The sequence below is a fragment of the Passer domesticus genome, chromosome 12 (genome assembly GCF_036417665.1).
Source record: "Passer domesticus isolate bPasDom1 chromosome 12, bPasDom1.hap1, whole genome shotgun sequence".
NCBI classification, from domain to species: domain Eukaryota; kingdom Metazoa; phylum Chordata; class Aves; order Passeriformes; family Passeridae; genus Passer; species Passer domesticus.
The window spans coordinates 108,613-123,461 of NC_087485.1; the positions used below are offsets into that span (position 1 = coordinate 108,613).

Below are 14,849 nucleotides of genomic sequence, written 5' to 3' on the forward strand. Positions count from 1 at the left end.
TGGCACCATGAGCTGCATCAACACATAAATACAGTCAATATAGAACAGGAGGGCTTGTTTCTTGCTCCCTTAGACTGTTTTTCCTGTTCCAAGCAAATCTCCCATCTCCATCTGTGTAGACATGATGCTGTGAGGGGGACAGGCCAGAGGATTTTGTGTCAACTGCGAAGAGCAGACTGTGCAGGGAATAGGCTGAAAGGAGTTAGCGAAGGAGAGGGCTGGAAAATATTTAAGGCCCTGTCCATATTCAGTGTTGGAAGTGAATGCAAGGCACAGATGTTCTCAGCCTTCCCTCTGTCTGGAGGGGTGGGGGACTGGAAACAGACTGAGGAAAGGAACACAGCACTCCTCTGAGGGAGTACCTTCAGCAAGGAAGTGTGCAGGTATATGGATTTCAGGAATACAGCTCTGACAGGTTGAGAAATACTGGGCAAGCCTGGAGTTGGGAAGATCCTGGCAGCCTGACTAAGGGCTGTTAGTGAGCCAGAGACTGCCACACACAGCATGGGCAGCTGACAGCCAGCTCCTACACATTACTATATTACTGTGGACACTTGCATACACAACTCCCAGTCTGTCCTGAGAGCTCAGGGATGCAAACCCCTACAGTTTCTCCCACCCTGCTCTGGCCTTGCAGCTCCTTGGGGCGCTCAGTGTTAGGCTCACCGTGGCTGGCAAGCAGAACACAGACTGCTCCGAGATGAGTCGCTCAGTGAACTCCACGTCATTTTCAAACTCCGGAAAATGCTCCATCTCTATCTCAACCTGCAGCAGAGGATATAACATGGCAACCAAAACTATCTACAGTGTCCTTGTTTACACACATGGCCCAATGACTTCCCAGCGAAGAGCAACTGTCTGCCTTCAATTTTTGCTTATGTTTTGGGCTGCCTGGGATGCAAGACAGAAACATATAAATGAAAACTGGGCTTCTGAAAAAGCCTTCATTAACTACCTAAAAATGGAACTTCAGTTAAATGCTGCTTCAATAAAAAAAACATCTGATAGAAAAGACATGGTAACCAATTAGAAGTGAAAAGGAATAAATAAGACATTGAGACAGAGCTTGGTGGAGAACTCAATATGCATTAGTAATCCTGTCATGAAAGAAAAAACTAATGCTTTGGTTTAAAATAAAAAGAAATATAGCAAGGTCTAGAATATTATGAACAAAATAAATCCTTGTAGGATAATATAATTGGTAAAATGACATGAAAATGGTAACATCTCCAATAAATATTTCTTTTTTGTATTTGGAAAGAAGGCAGCTGTCCATCTCTCACATAAAGACAGTGCTATTTTGGCCATTTGTTTATAGAATCCCAGAATGGTTTGGATTGGAAGGGACCTTAAAGCTCATTTAGTTCCAATGCTTCCACTATAGGCATGGCTGCCACCCACTAGATCAGCTTGTTCAGGGCCTCATCCAGACTGACCTTTATAACCAAAGATTTTAAACATCTCATGAAAATATTCTTAAACAGGTAATTTGATAGATAATTTGCATACATAAGTTCTGAAAGAGCTAGTAGAAAACAAAAATAAACACATGATTTAATTTGAAATAGACGGCCAGCTGCAGAAATACAATAAGTGTGAAAGAATCTTAGAGCTGTGCCTCTATATAAAAAGGATAAGCAAAATGATCTGTGTAGTTCTGAGTAAAATTTGAAACAGGGTAAAGTGATAAGGATTTTTCTACAGAAATGAGTGAGACAGATACTGCCGTATTGTCCAGTTCTGAGTCCACATTTTAAGAGTGAATGAAAAACTGGAGACATTATGAGATGGAACAAAGTAAAAGGAAAAAAAAATTCATATGTGTCAAGGTGTCATAAATTTCTCAACTGAGCTTGATGAGATGAAAAAGGAAATTTGAGCATATTATAAACCTTCAAGCAAACAGGCATGGGAAAAGGCAGAAGAAAAGGCAACACCACAGGCAGAAGACAGGCATGCTACTATGAAGAAGGCTTCATCTTCTACAGGAGGTATGATATTCTGCCTTGTTTTATAGGGGCTTCCAGTTGCCAACGGCATTTATATGCAGGTGAAACAGCCTTGTCTTGAAAAGTAAAAGTCATGGAGTTCTGTGCAGAAGCAAGTGGGTTAAATGTACTGGCCTCTGCTCAGTGAGCAGTTAACAGCATATCCTGGCCTTCTAAGGTGATCAAGGGATGCTTTTACCGCACAGGGCAATTTGAAAATGCATAGTAATGGAGAGCTGGTGGCAAGTACCAATCTGAAATATTGACTAGCTCTGGCAACCAGACCTAGTGTGAGTGCTAGTGATCCTCACTTACCATAAGGTACATGGCTCCAGCAGGCCTGACAGGCTGAAGGCCAGGGATAGCTGATAAGGCAGCATAACAAAGGTCAGCATTAGACTGAAAAGCAAAAAGCAGAAATTTCAAAACAGGAGAAAGTCCAGAAAACAGTTCCGTGATTGGAAGCCAAATTCTGGACCGGGACTATGAACAGGTTTGCCTACTGCAAATAAAGGGACAACAAATGCAAACAGCATGGGAGATCATGGCCTTGAATACAGCAGGTGTTACTGAGCTGAGCTCAGAAAGTCAATGCCAAACTTCATCCCCTGGGTCAGCAGCTCCAGCTGCAGAGCTAGGCTGCCTGAATGTTATCACAGTATTTCTGCCCATAACAAATTCTGCTGGAATTTGATCTGTTGGGTCATCCTAATCACAGACAAAACTGCAGCTCCAAGTGGGGAGGAGGAGAGGAAGAATGATGAACTAGAGAGAAAGGACTCCCTCCAAACAATTTTTGAACAACCCTTCTTGATCTATAACAGCCTGTTTACCTTGAGGATGCTTAGGGTGTTGTGGTAGAACTCAGGTGGTGTTCGGTGCAAGATACGCTCCAGTGCTCCTTGGACAATTGTACAGGGTCCTAGGATCCTTTGACTCAGTCTTAGAAGGCCGTCCCTGATCTGAGAAAACATAATACTTGCAGCTTAAATGATGCTTCCCTAAAGGAAAGGAACAGCTCCAAGGCTCACTTCCTGTATTTCTACAGCTGTTCACACCCTTCTCTTCAGTGAGCATACAAAGAACATTTGTTTGACTGTATGTCAGGTTTAGCAGACTATTTACAGTGTCATTCTCTGTTCCTCCATTGCAGATTGAAATGCCAACAGAGAAAACCTTTGGAGCTTCCCAATCTGACTCAAACCAGGCCAGAATATAGATAATACAAATAAAGCCAGAGCTGTTCCAAATACAACTTTGCATTTCCCTTTGGTTTGTGCCCACAATCCACACTTTCAAAGCCAGGTAAGGACAATCAATATTAGCTTTTCTGCTCACTCATTTGGTCCTCTCTTCTCCCTCTTCCTCTGCAGAGAGCCTTCTAGGTGGAAAGGTCACTGCAGTAGATGGTTGTCCTTGTAACACAGCTGAAAAATAGCCAGATAAAGTACTGGCAGCACTGCAAGGTGCTTTGTTCTTACTTTTAAGAGAAACCATGTAAGAGCACATAGACACCACACATGGACTCCACATGCCCGATAAGCCATGCAATACTTTCAGTGCACACTGGAGCTCTCGGAGAAGTTAGAAGCACAGGAAAAGGACAAGGCGTATATTAATGACCAGCAGAGATACAGAGTGAGTTACAGTGTAGATGTGGGTAGAAGACCATGTCTGGGAGCAGATGGAGTAAAGAAGGGATATGAAACGGGGCAGAGAAGCAGGTAAACACAATTGGGTCACACCCACGTGAGAGTACCTGCCTGTATCAGTTAAACACCTGGTGATCCACATACTGAAGACTCTGCAAGTCTGTTGCCATGACAGCAACACAGCGGTTCTCACCTCATTACCAAAGATGTCTCTTCTGTCATGAATCAGGATCCAGCCCATCCGCCAGCCAGGGACCAGCCATCGCTTTGCCAAGCCGCCGCAGGACAAGATTGGCACATTGGTGCTGAGAGTTGCAATGGGTTCATACTTGTAGTCAGCAAATACCTATGACCAGAGACTGTGTTAGGGCTGTCCCTGCCTCTTACTGTGACAACTGGGTGTGAGCATGAGGCTTAACAAGAAGGGATACAGGAAAGTGGTGGGAAACCGATGGTGAAACTCACAGCTTCAAAGTATGAACATGGTAAGTGCACAGACATAAAAGCAAGCTGTTCAGGAAGAGGAAGGGAACTGGACATGAGAGGTTCCCCTAAGACTGTGCCCTAAAGGATTGGGAGCTCCAGGCATGGACCCAGGCCCTGGGAAGTGGAGCTGTCCCTCACCTCTAGAGACTTGACTGCCATGGCCAAGGACTAGGTACATCAAAAAGGACAGGCAGCATTGCGAGTGCAAAGGACTGCAACAGACACTCACCATGTCTCCGTAGATCTCATCAGCCAGGATGGGCACACACTGTCTTGATGCCACTGTGGAAGAGAGGGCATTCAGCCTGGCCACCTGCATTCTCCATGGGAACAAGTTTGCCCTTTGCTGCAGGGCCTGGCAGAGCTCTGAGGGAAGCTCTGTCTCAGGGCACAGGGTCCCTATCTTCCTCCTACAGACTATTCATTTGGAGAGCCTGACCACTGGGGATCCCTGCCCTGACTGGGCCTAGTTCTGCTCCATTTGGTGGGGACTGGCAGCACAGCCCTCCCTGTCAGGACAAGGAAGCACAGGGCTCCTGTGAACACTCCCAGTGCAAAGCCAGAGGGGAGAAATGAGCAGGCCAAGTCACAGAGAGCTCTTGAGGAAGATACATGCTTTGCATGATCTTGCCTAGATAAGACAGCACCTCCACACTGAGTAAGCCCTCATTCCTGAGGTTGAGTCAGTCAGAAGCAAAGCCTTTGGCAATGGTGCTGCGGTGATTGAGACATGAGCAATGGGGGCAGACACCAGACTGCAACCATGCCCCAGGCCCCAGAAACACACAGGCAGGCTCACCTGCCAGGATCTCCTGGAGGTGGCTCTTGCGGAACACAGAGCCACAGGGGTTCGATGGGTTGTTCACAATGAGGCAAGCTGTTTTCTCATCCACCAAAGACTCCAAGTGCTCCAAATCAATTTCCCAGGCCTTCTCTGGCTAGTGAAGTGAAGAGAAAGGAAAGTAAAAGCCAAGGAACTGGACTTACCACCCAAGGTCAGGTGTGCCAGGGCACCCAGGGTTACTCATGTCGCCTTCACCCACTTTTCAGGCAGGGCCAGGGTATTTCTGAGAGGAGAAATATCAGGGCTGTCCCTTCCAGGCCTGCCACAACTTACCAAGAGGTTATAGAGTTTGACCTCTATCCCCATAGACAATGCCAGAGTCTTGTAGAGGGAGAAGCCAGGCCGTGGCACCAGGATGTTCTGCCCTGGGTTGGCCAGCACTGCCAAGGCAAGCTCTATGGCCTGGCTGCAGCCACTTGTTAAGATGACATCCTGCAAAGAGCACAGAGATGTCAGTGGGAACCACAACTACACTGAAGTACTCCAAACACACAGGAGTGACATAACATCCAGGCTCAGCTCTGCCAGGGAGAGCTTCTCAGCCAAAAAAGACAGTGCCAGGGCCTGACTGAAAGCAGGGAAACTTCAGCTGGTGGAAAGCAAAACCTCTTCCTGGGGAGGGTGGAGGTGAAGGGCTCAGGGAAGGGATGAGAGTAGCAGGAGGCCACCTTGGGACAAGATGATTTGACTAGCCTTTAGTCCTGTAACTGGGTAGGGAGGGAGAGCTGGGGTAGGGGCTCCCATGCCCTGTGGTCTGCAGGCAGCAGCACCCTGTTTGCACTGCAGTGGGAGTGCCTTAGCTGGGCACCAGTACCTGGGCCTTCAGTGGTGCCTCTGGGCAGTTGTAGTATGCAGCAACAGCTTCCCGGCAGGACTGGTAGCCTGAGGAAAGACGAGTCAGACATAGAAAGGAGGTTTTTACAGATTCTTTCCTTCTTGTTACCAGTACTGTTTCTTTCTTCTTACCAGTACAAGGCTCACAGCTGCTGCCCATCTGGGGAAAACCCATTTGGTGGCGTCCCAGAGTGGCAGAGACTGTCCTGCCTCAGGCCAAGCATCATGCAGCCCCAAGGCTGGGCCAGAACGGCCAAGAGCAGGGACAAATCTTGAGCAGGGAGGCAAAGTCTGGCCCCAGCATGTCCCAGGTACAGAACTGACAGGAGCAGAGTGGAAGGAAGCCAGGGAGTTTTCTGAGCCAGAAGGAAGCGAAGACATGGCTTTCATTGTTTAGCAATGCCACTGGGGCAGCCCTCCCTGTCACCAGATGGAGGGCCCCATGATACAGGCATGGTCTGTGCTTTGTGCATGCTTTTCTAGTTTTCACTAACTGCAAACAAGGCTCATGGTGTCAGTGAAGTCAGGGAGCCCAAGGGAACTCCTGGTTAAGGCAGATCAGAAAGGAGCTTAGCTATAACCCATAGCAGGGACACACAGTCCCCAAGCCCTTATAGGTTCTTGATAGCCTGTCTGGCCCAATGGCTGGGGCAGCAAACAGCATCTGCAGGATCTCTGGGCCTCAAACAGCCCACACAGGAAAGAGCACACAGGTGTATCTGGGGGATGCACATACTTGTGTGTTTGTGTGACTGTTGGTGACGAGAGCTGTAGGGTGCTAATGGAAAGATGTCTGTGGGCTCCATATACCTGCTGTGGGGTAGCACCTGCAACATGACTTCATCCAACTCTCACAGGATGAGCTTTGTCAACTTACCAACAGATGGAGCATAACCATTGTACTGTCCTGAGTCCAAAACCTCCTTCACAGCCCGTGTGACCTCATCATTTGTGGGAAGGTTTCCAAAGACCGTCGGGTCTCCTGTTCAAAGATCAAAAAAACAGTAAAGTTCTCACTGATCTGTGACAGGCACAGAGCTGTGTGGTTGTCTGACCTATCCCTTGGTGTTCGCACAAACTTTGTGCTTCAGAGCCCTGCAATCTGTCAGCCACACAGTTGATCCAAATACCTGGAGGCTTCAGCCACAGGACTATGCTCACCTAATGACAAGGAGATCATGGCTTTCTTTGGGTTGGGTTCCACCTTCATGCTGTCTACAATGGCTCGGATGGGATTGAAAGTCTTCTTTGACATTTCAGAAGCCCTTACAGCCCATCTTGGCTTCCGACCCTTCACCTTCCCTGGTGATATGGTGTTCCCAGTGTTCTTGAGATGAACATCTAGCATAGGGGCATGATGTCCATGGCCATTCACTTGGATCAGGTACGAGTCCATCCTGAGAGCTGTCAGTGCAAAGTGAATTTCCTGGTCTTAGTTAACACATGTCAGACAAGGAATCTTGTTTGGGGATGCATTTGGGGATGCAGCCCATAAGTAAAACTTCCAAAATCTGTAGACACTACCTACTGCCTATGGACAAAGCAGCAGCGGCAAGTAGGGCCATATTTGGTGCCAGGATGTAGTGAAACCCCATGCATAAGTGAGAGAGAAATACAGAGGGAAAGATTAAAACACTTCTGTGTGTTAGCTGCACTCCTGCCTAGTATGGACCTCCTGCACTGAGGAAGAAAAAGCCCTGCTAAAGCCAGAAGCCAAGAATTAGCAGCATGTTGTAGTCAGTGCTTGACTGCAGATTCAATATTCCACTGACAGAAGGACCAGGTCACCCACTTTCTCCCCCCAGCTATCAACTTGTTCACCTCAACCTGCATACATAAGGGCTGGCCCACTATGTGTGTTCATATGCAGTATGTTCCTCCAGTCTACAGACAGAAATGCAGCACTAGAAATCAAATATCAGATGCCAAAAAGGCAGTTCTTCTTTAATGTTATCAGGATGCACTGGGCAGTGGCAGGATAGAGGTTAGACACTTCTGTCAGCAGAGAACAGCCCAGCCCAGAGAGCCTAGAGCAAAAGGCAATGCTTAGGAAATGGAGCAAGACTTGGCCATCTTAGGAGATTCAGGAGGCAGCACTGAGGCAAACAAAGGGCCTGTAGTTCAACCTGAAACTGAGTAACAAAGAAGGCAGAGCTGCCTCCAAGACCCAAAAAAGGACACAAAAGTGACTTACACATCCCAGCATGTTATACCCAGAACACGAGCTAGACCAGGCAGGAAAAGCCTAACTTACAAACTGATGATGACTCAGGCATTTCCACCTGCAGCTTAGGATAGGCCACAGAAGAGGCAGCCCTCCTGAGCCACAAAGTCTGTTCTTGCTAATACTGGAACACTACCTTGTAATCCTGCCACAAACTGCTTTCTCCTCTCCTATTTCTCTGCTTCACTGAAAAGCAATTCAATAAACAGTGGCCCTTTCCTGATGGTAGTTGCATAGCCCCACACTCGCAGATACAGCACAGCTTCCCCTTCCTTGATGCAGAGACTGAGCCAGAAGGGCTATAGTGTTACCTGGTTCAGACAGGATTTGCTATCTCAACAAATTTCTCACTGTTTCAGTGAAGTTCGCACGTAGAGATGCCCATGCTGCTGCAGTTACTCTACCCGCAGTGCATTATTAGGCCATTTATAGCAACCAGGCTGATCTAACAGGGTCACAAAGCAAGATTTCAGCTTTTCTGCTGAAGCCTTGTGTTTCCTTTCTACCAGAAGAAAGTCAGCTGAAGAAATATACAGCAGGGCTGCACAAAAAACTCAGCCTAGAAATGGGCCATGTATCTCAATTCAACAGCTGGGCTGTGCCCCAAATACACAGTCTATACTAGCAGAGCCCTTACACCACCCTGCAACATGGTCCTTCTGAAAAGGGGAGCTGTAGAAACAGATACCTTCAGTATCAAAAAATAGATACCTTCAGTGCAGGCGGCCAGGGAAGAACTCCCCACTACCCACCTGAAAGAAGCAAGACACCAGAACACAGCACCTTACCTTCTACAGCACAGACACGGAGACACCAGCAAGCCTGGGGGCCCAGTCCCTAGTTTTCATCCAGGACAAATCCCCTTGAGAGGAAATCCTGTGAATTTTTGCCCATGAAATAATCCCCAAAACTGGGCGTTGAGACTGAATCATTTAGCCATTGGCTCACAGAGAGGGCTGCTCTCCCCACCCAAAAATGACCTCTCCTCCCCTTTGCAACTGTAGTCACTTCAAACGCCTGGAACATGGCTCTGCATTAACTCTTTCTGGGGGCAGCCTAAGGAGACAGCTTGGCTTCCTGGCGTGCCTGGGTTGCCACCCTTTGCCACCACTTTCCCCAGTCTGCAAACACTGCTGGGGGCAAACTGCAGAGTCCAGGTATTCCAGCACTAGTACCTTGTGATTCAATGAGAGTGGACTGATGGATCATAAAGCTTGAGGAAGCCATCAGTCTATTCTGACTTAAGAGTTTCTGGGATCCCAATGCACCAGCTGACAAACACCAGTTTGTGGCTTCATTACAATTGGGAGGCATCTTCCTCAATAAACTAAAGGGAGGAAAGCACTTCCCTAGCCAGTGCTTTGGAGGCACCAGGACCTGAAGGATTAAAGTAAGCTCAAGTCGTCATTGGTTTGGAGGGTTTTCTTGGTTTTTTTGGTTTCTTTTTTCTGTTTGGTTTGGTTTGGTTTGGGGTTGTTTTGTCTTTTTTTGTTGCTGCAAGACCCAAGTAAACTCATAATTCTGGCAGCCAGCAGAAATTATGCAATTCTTCCCTCTTTGATGGTATTGCAAACCACAGATGATACCATTCCCAGAAGGCCCTTTTTTGCTAAGTGATGTGAACCTATGGCTTCCTTCCTCTTAATTCCTGCATGGCTAGGATAAATGAGAGACATCTGCACTCTTCCTGCCTTCCAAGGGCTCCTCCAAGTCTTCCCTTATTGCCATGGCAGCAGATGGCCAGAGACTGAAGAGTTGCTCAGGGACAAGAGGGCCTTGCCAACCTTCGAGCAAACAGTCTGCTGATGCCTTCACTGCAGAGGCCAGTGGTCACTGTGAATTTTACCTGTTTATACCTGCACCCGAGTTGGAGGACAAAGGACCTTGCATTCAACCCATGCTCACTACACAACCATCTGTAAGGCTGCACCTCCCCAGGTGACATGAGTGGCCCCTTCCCTCAGTGCTGACGCTGACGCTGCTGGGGAGCCATGACCTGCTGTTGACCCCAGTATTGCAATGGGCACTTCTGAGGCCACAGTGGGGGCCAAGGATTCAGGGTTGGAGGCAGGTTGGAAGGCAGCGGAAGGCAGCAGGTCTAGCCAGGATCCTTAGCACCAGACTGGAGGGCAGACTTCTCATTGCAACTAGCCCCAAGGCCTTTGGACAAGGAATAGCACCTTTCAAAACCCTTTCACAGAGCAACATCTTGTATTGAAGCTGTTTGGACTGTCTTCCACTGAGGGCTACACAATTTCTCTCTTCTTTTCACTGAAACCTGACATGAGTAACCTTTGGAAGTTAATGCAACCCAAGCACCTATGGGTTATTTTCTCACTTCCCTCAGCTGGCCCCATCTCTTGCCATGCTGCAGCCCTGGCAGGGTTAAACACAGCATTGGGAGGCTTCAAGGACGATGCTGTATATTCTGCCTAGCAACAATCCCCAAACTGACGCAACTGGAGCCCTACCTGTCATATTGCACACAGCAGTGAGGTTCAGGGGAGGCCACAGTGGAAGTCTGTTGCCAAGGTGGGGAAAAATGTGGCTCTGGAGACATAGGAAGTTCAGTTACATAAGGCTGAGAACCTGGTGAGAAGCAGGGTGAGGACAGAAGTGTACAATGGCACCAGTGGGTTTCTCTGGCTATTACAATGCCCTTCTCCTCTCACTGTATGACTCCAGTCCTCCTCCAGACATTTTCACATGAGGTATGCAGCCCCTATCCTCCCACCCCTTGTTGTGCAGTGTTTCACAGGACAAAAGCATGAACACACAATTCAGCAGTTAGTATTCTAGAAATATGGCCAAGGCATCCTTCCCTGGTGCAGTGAAAGAGGCAGCCATACCCTGTAGGATGTGTTTCTGCTAGCAAGGCTGCCATCTCTCTGCACTGTCAGGTCCTATGCTCCCCACTAACATCCCACCCCACTGACTTGCCTCCACCCTCTGTAGTTTGCTCCTCTGTGCCAGCAGGTCAAGCCCACAGGTATCTTGTGCATACCTCTTCAGCTCCCTCTTTCTTGTTTAGCTTGAGCAATTGATTTTTATCTCTTCCCACTAGAAGGAGAAACTAGTGATAACTTCAGCATTTTTATGGTACTGCCTTTCTCTGGTAACAGGGCTTCCAGAGTCCCATTTCTGTGAGCAGAGGTGAAGCCAGTAAGACCAAGCAATTTGGCTTCCAGACTAAGCTGCAGACACAAAGCGGGACTGGCAAACAGCTGCTTGAGGAGAGCACAGGCTCAAGCACTGTTGCACTGACAAACCTGTCTCTGTCAGACTGCAGGTAGGTCATGCACAAGGATAGTTTTGCCAATTCAAGGTGCACTGGGAGGTGCAGGGACAGACGCCCAACTAGTACTCTGCATAAAAATCTACCAGGGTTGGTAACAAATGACTTCACTTGTTACCTACTTATATTTTACTTTTATTTCCAGCAATTTATGTCTACTCCTTCCAGCAGACTGTACTCCCTGGCCACTGACCACTGTGGTGCTGGGTGGGGACAGAGTCCAGCAGGTACAGGAGTCTTTGCTTGCTCAGCTTGGGCACTGAGTCCATAGCCAGCACACTGAGAGACACAGAGTGCACTCCAGGTTTGTGGGGAGTTGGAAGCACCAGTGAGCTACAGGCCCAACAGCTATGATTAAAACTTGCAATTCCTGTTACAGATGCTGAGAGGAATGTTCCACAAAGTGTGAGTGTTACTGGTTCCTGAGTACAGGCACAGTGAAAGAAAACATACTGTCCAGACTTGTGTCTGTTTACATCCAGGTAAATATTATCCAGGTAAGTGCATATCCTGTGTTTGACTTACGGCTTCAGAGACTTGAGCTGTTGCATGATATGTCATAGCAGCTGTCCTCCAATGGCCTTGGAGCCACTGGAACAGTAACCAGCTAATGGGGGTGGTGTGGGCAGCACCAGCACTTCCTTCTCACAAGAACACAGATGTGCCAGCCTTCTCATGACTGAATTACAGCCCCAGTGATGGAAACCTACTATCTGCTTACTAATCCACTCCTGCAATAAATGTTCATCTCTTTATAAAATGGTGGACTTGGAGTGTGTGTGAGAAACATTGAGGGTGCCTAAAATAAATCCCTTTTGCTTCAAGCTAAGCTCTCTGTTTTCTGACCATGCCAACAGCAAACAGAGTGAACAAAATATTTCCCTGCTCTTGACAAGAGTTTTTTACAAGTTTGCAAGTTGTCAAGATATCTCTCTATTTACAAGCTTGCAAGCTGTTAACAGATGCTAGTTATTTCAAATGAGATGTCTGTGATCAATCTTTTTCTCACAGGTTGTATTTCTAGATATTTCTTTTACTTTCTTCTGAATCCCCTCCAGCTGATCCACTCGCCTCTGGAAACACAGTGTGCAAGACTGAAGCCAAGCTGGTGCTGAAGTGGGGGCAGAAGAATTTCTTCACACGTCCTACATGTGACATTCCTGTTCATACACCCTAGAAATGTTAGTTTTTTCGCAATAGAGTGACATTGTGGACTTGAGTTCAGTTTGTCATTCACAGTAACCTCCAGTTCTTTTCTACAGTACTGCTCTATCGTCATCATGCTGCACTCATTGTCCCTGTGATTATTTATTTATGTGGGACAGTCAATAAATCTGGTTGTGGTGTTCAGCAGTGATTGTGCTGCAGCTCCCAGCTGCCTCAAACTGGACACATAGGAGGCAGTTCATGACTTGCTCCTACCACTTTACCCTCCAAGTTCCCAGGGAGGGCACTGAACCAGGTCAGAGCTCTTGGTCCATGGCAAGCCAAACCAGATCCTTCCCCCCCTTAGCACAACAATGATATCAGAATTAGCCAGAACCAAAGAAGCCAAAAATAATACTAATAAATAATTACAAAGAGAAGCCAGAACAGTGGTGAAGATTAATATTGGTATCCTCAATTTCCTATTGCTCTGTTCTGCTGACTGGTATTTGTTGCAGTGAGAACAGGAACCCAAGAGGAACATGTTCAGCTACAGAACTTTGAGCAGGAGTGAAGTGACACAAAGCATGTTTTTAAGATTTCTCATTATAGCAACAGAAATTAAATAAGACTGACTCACTTCTACAGTATCTTGAAGCTTGTACCTTACTTTTTAGCAGCAAACACTCTAGTAGAACACTGAACACATCTCCAACAGAGCAAGACTTCCTGTCTTTGAACAAGTAAATCACACACAAATCCAAAGAAAGCTTTATCTCAGTTTGTTGGATGACCAGCAGCAACACTCTGCATAAGAAACACTTATTTCATCCCTTCCTGTGACTCATGATTATTCAATTTAGTTCTTCATGTCCCTTTCAGTTAAAAGGTCTACTAAGAAAAATTGCACTGTGCATGACCCTAAAAGTTCACAAATGGTTGCTAAAACTTTTAAACCCACCCAGCAAGGAGGCCTGCTTTCTGGCACGTCAACATAAGTGATGCAACATGTGCTGGTGAAAAGGTGTGTGCAACAGCCTCACTGCTGAGCACCTGGACTATCTCCAGACTTCTCATCCTAAGCTCCCTATGGATTCTCCATTTTTTAACTTCACACACAATTTCTTTATCTGAATTGGGCATTGAAACAATGGTTCTTTTGTTTTCTTTCTCTCTTACCTCATTCTAACTAAATTTTAAGATGCATTTTCAGATCTCCAGTCCTCTGTGGAATCAGGTGAAGTGTTGAGGAGAGTGTTTTTCTACAGTGCTGAAGTGCAGTTTTTAGGCTTTTCATCACATAAGTCTATAAGGTTATTGCTGTTGCTCCTGTAGAGACAGAAAGGTGAAACAGTCTTACTGTTGCCATCAGTCTTGCAGAGGGAGGAAATGTATTTCTGCATCTTAGACAAATTTGGAATGTGTGCCTCTCAGGGCACATATTCAAGTACTGTGTCTGAGACCTTACAGTATAACTGTTTTCCCAAAAATGTGTTTTCCTAAATGTAATGAAAGCATTTATTTGCCTTTTTTTTTTCTTTTTTTTTTTTTTTTCTGTAAAAGCAAAGAGCTTTTACAGGCAGTGTTTGGTCAAACTCTTGAATAAAAGCATTTGCTCTGAATGTGGAGTTTTCTGTATTTCCAAATTGTCCTGCTGTTTACTTTTCTCCCTTTCCTGAATCAGCTCTGCCCTTACCAGCCCTGAGAAATGCTGACACTTGTACATGGGTGAGAGCCTGGATGCTTGCCTTCACTCCGGCCACCACCAATACCACAGGAGTAATTCATCACCTCCTCTGCTGGCAGGTGATGGCTGCTGTGCTAAGGGGTCTACCAGGATGGGAGGACACACTGGCAGCAGGACATTATTGTCAGTAAATGGTCCCATCATATAGTCTGAAGTGGCCTCTGGCAAAAAGACACCAAACGGGTCTATTTGGTTCTGTATGGCTAAATATAAGGTAATGTATTTAAAGAAAATTACCTGAACACCTGAACATGGTCCGCCAAGGGCTGAACTGGAACCTCACAGCTGCAACTGCAGGACAGATCCCATGGTGTTTGTGACTGTATCAGGAGACACAGGCTCCGTGCTGGGGCAGCTGGAGAAGCAACAAAATGCTGTGTATTGCCAGGACAAGACAGACAGTTGTTCTGCTGATGTAAACTGCCAGTGCACTTGTGTCTTGAGTGCTGCATAGAGGTGAGTCACTGCATCACAGGATGGGTTTAGTGGAGTTAGGGCAGGCCCAGAGAGGCTGGGAGTGTGGTTGCATACAGGAACAGAGAAGCACGGATGAAGTTTACAGAGGCACGAGGTGGCAGAAAAACTGAATTAAGAACACACACCAAAACTCACAGCACAGGAACAGGCAGAACG

General features: G+C 46.9%; 1 protein-coding gene across 3 annotated transcripts in view; it reads right to left on the reverse strand.

Moving 5' to 3' along the window:
• Positions 1-14,849, reverse strand: part of TAT (tyrosine aminotransferase) — a 33,435-nt gene that overhangs the window by 17,611 nt on the left and 975 nt on the right. For 2 of the 3 annotated variants that reach the window (XM_064386214.1, XM_064386213.1), the window contains exons 2-13: positions 14,454-14,571; positions 13,649-13,798; positions 6,966-7,208; positions 6,682-6,786; positions 5,785-5,852; positions 5,244-5,402; positions 4,926-5,064; positions 4,356-4,408; positions 3,834-3,986; positions 2,822-2,950; positions 2,304-2,387; positions 667-765 (exon numbers count right to left, since the gene is read on the reverse strand). In XM_064386214.1, coding sequence (XP_064242284.1) covers positions 667-765; positions 2,304-2,387; positions 2,822-2,950; positions 3,834-3,986; positions 4,356-4,408; positions 4,926-5,064; positions 5,244-5,402; positions 5,785-5,852; positions 6,682-6,786; positions 6,966-7,200 — 1,224 coding nt within the window. In that variant the 5' untranslated portion in view covers positions 7,201-7,208; positions 13,649-13,798; positions 14,454-14,571. The remainder of the gene's footprint in view (positions 1-666; positions 766-2,303; positions 2,388-2,821; positions 2,951-3,833; positions 3,987-4,355; positions 4,409-4,925; positions 5,065-5,243; positions 5,403-5,784; positions 5,853-6,681; positions 6,787-6,965; positions 7,209-13,648; positions 13,799-14,453; positions 14,572-14,849) is intronic. The other variant, XM_064386215.1, reaches the window with a different exon arrangement.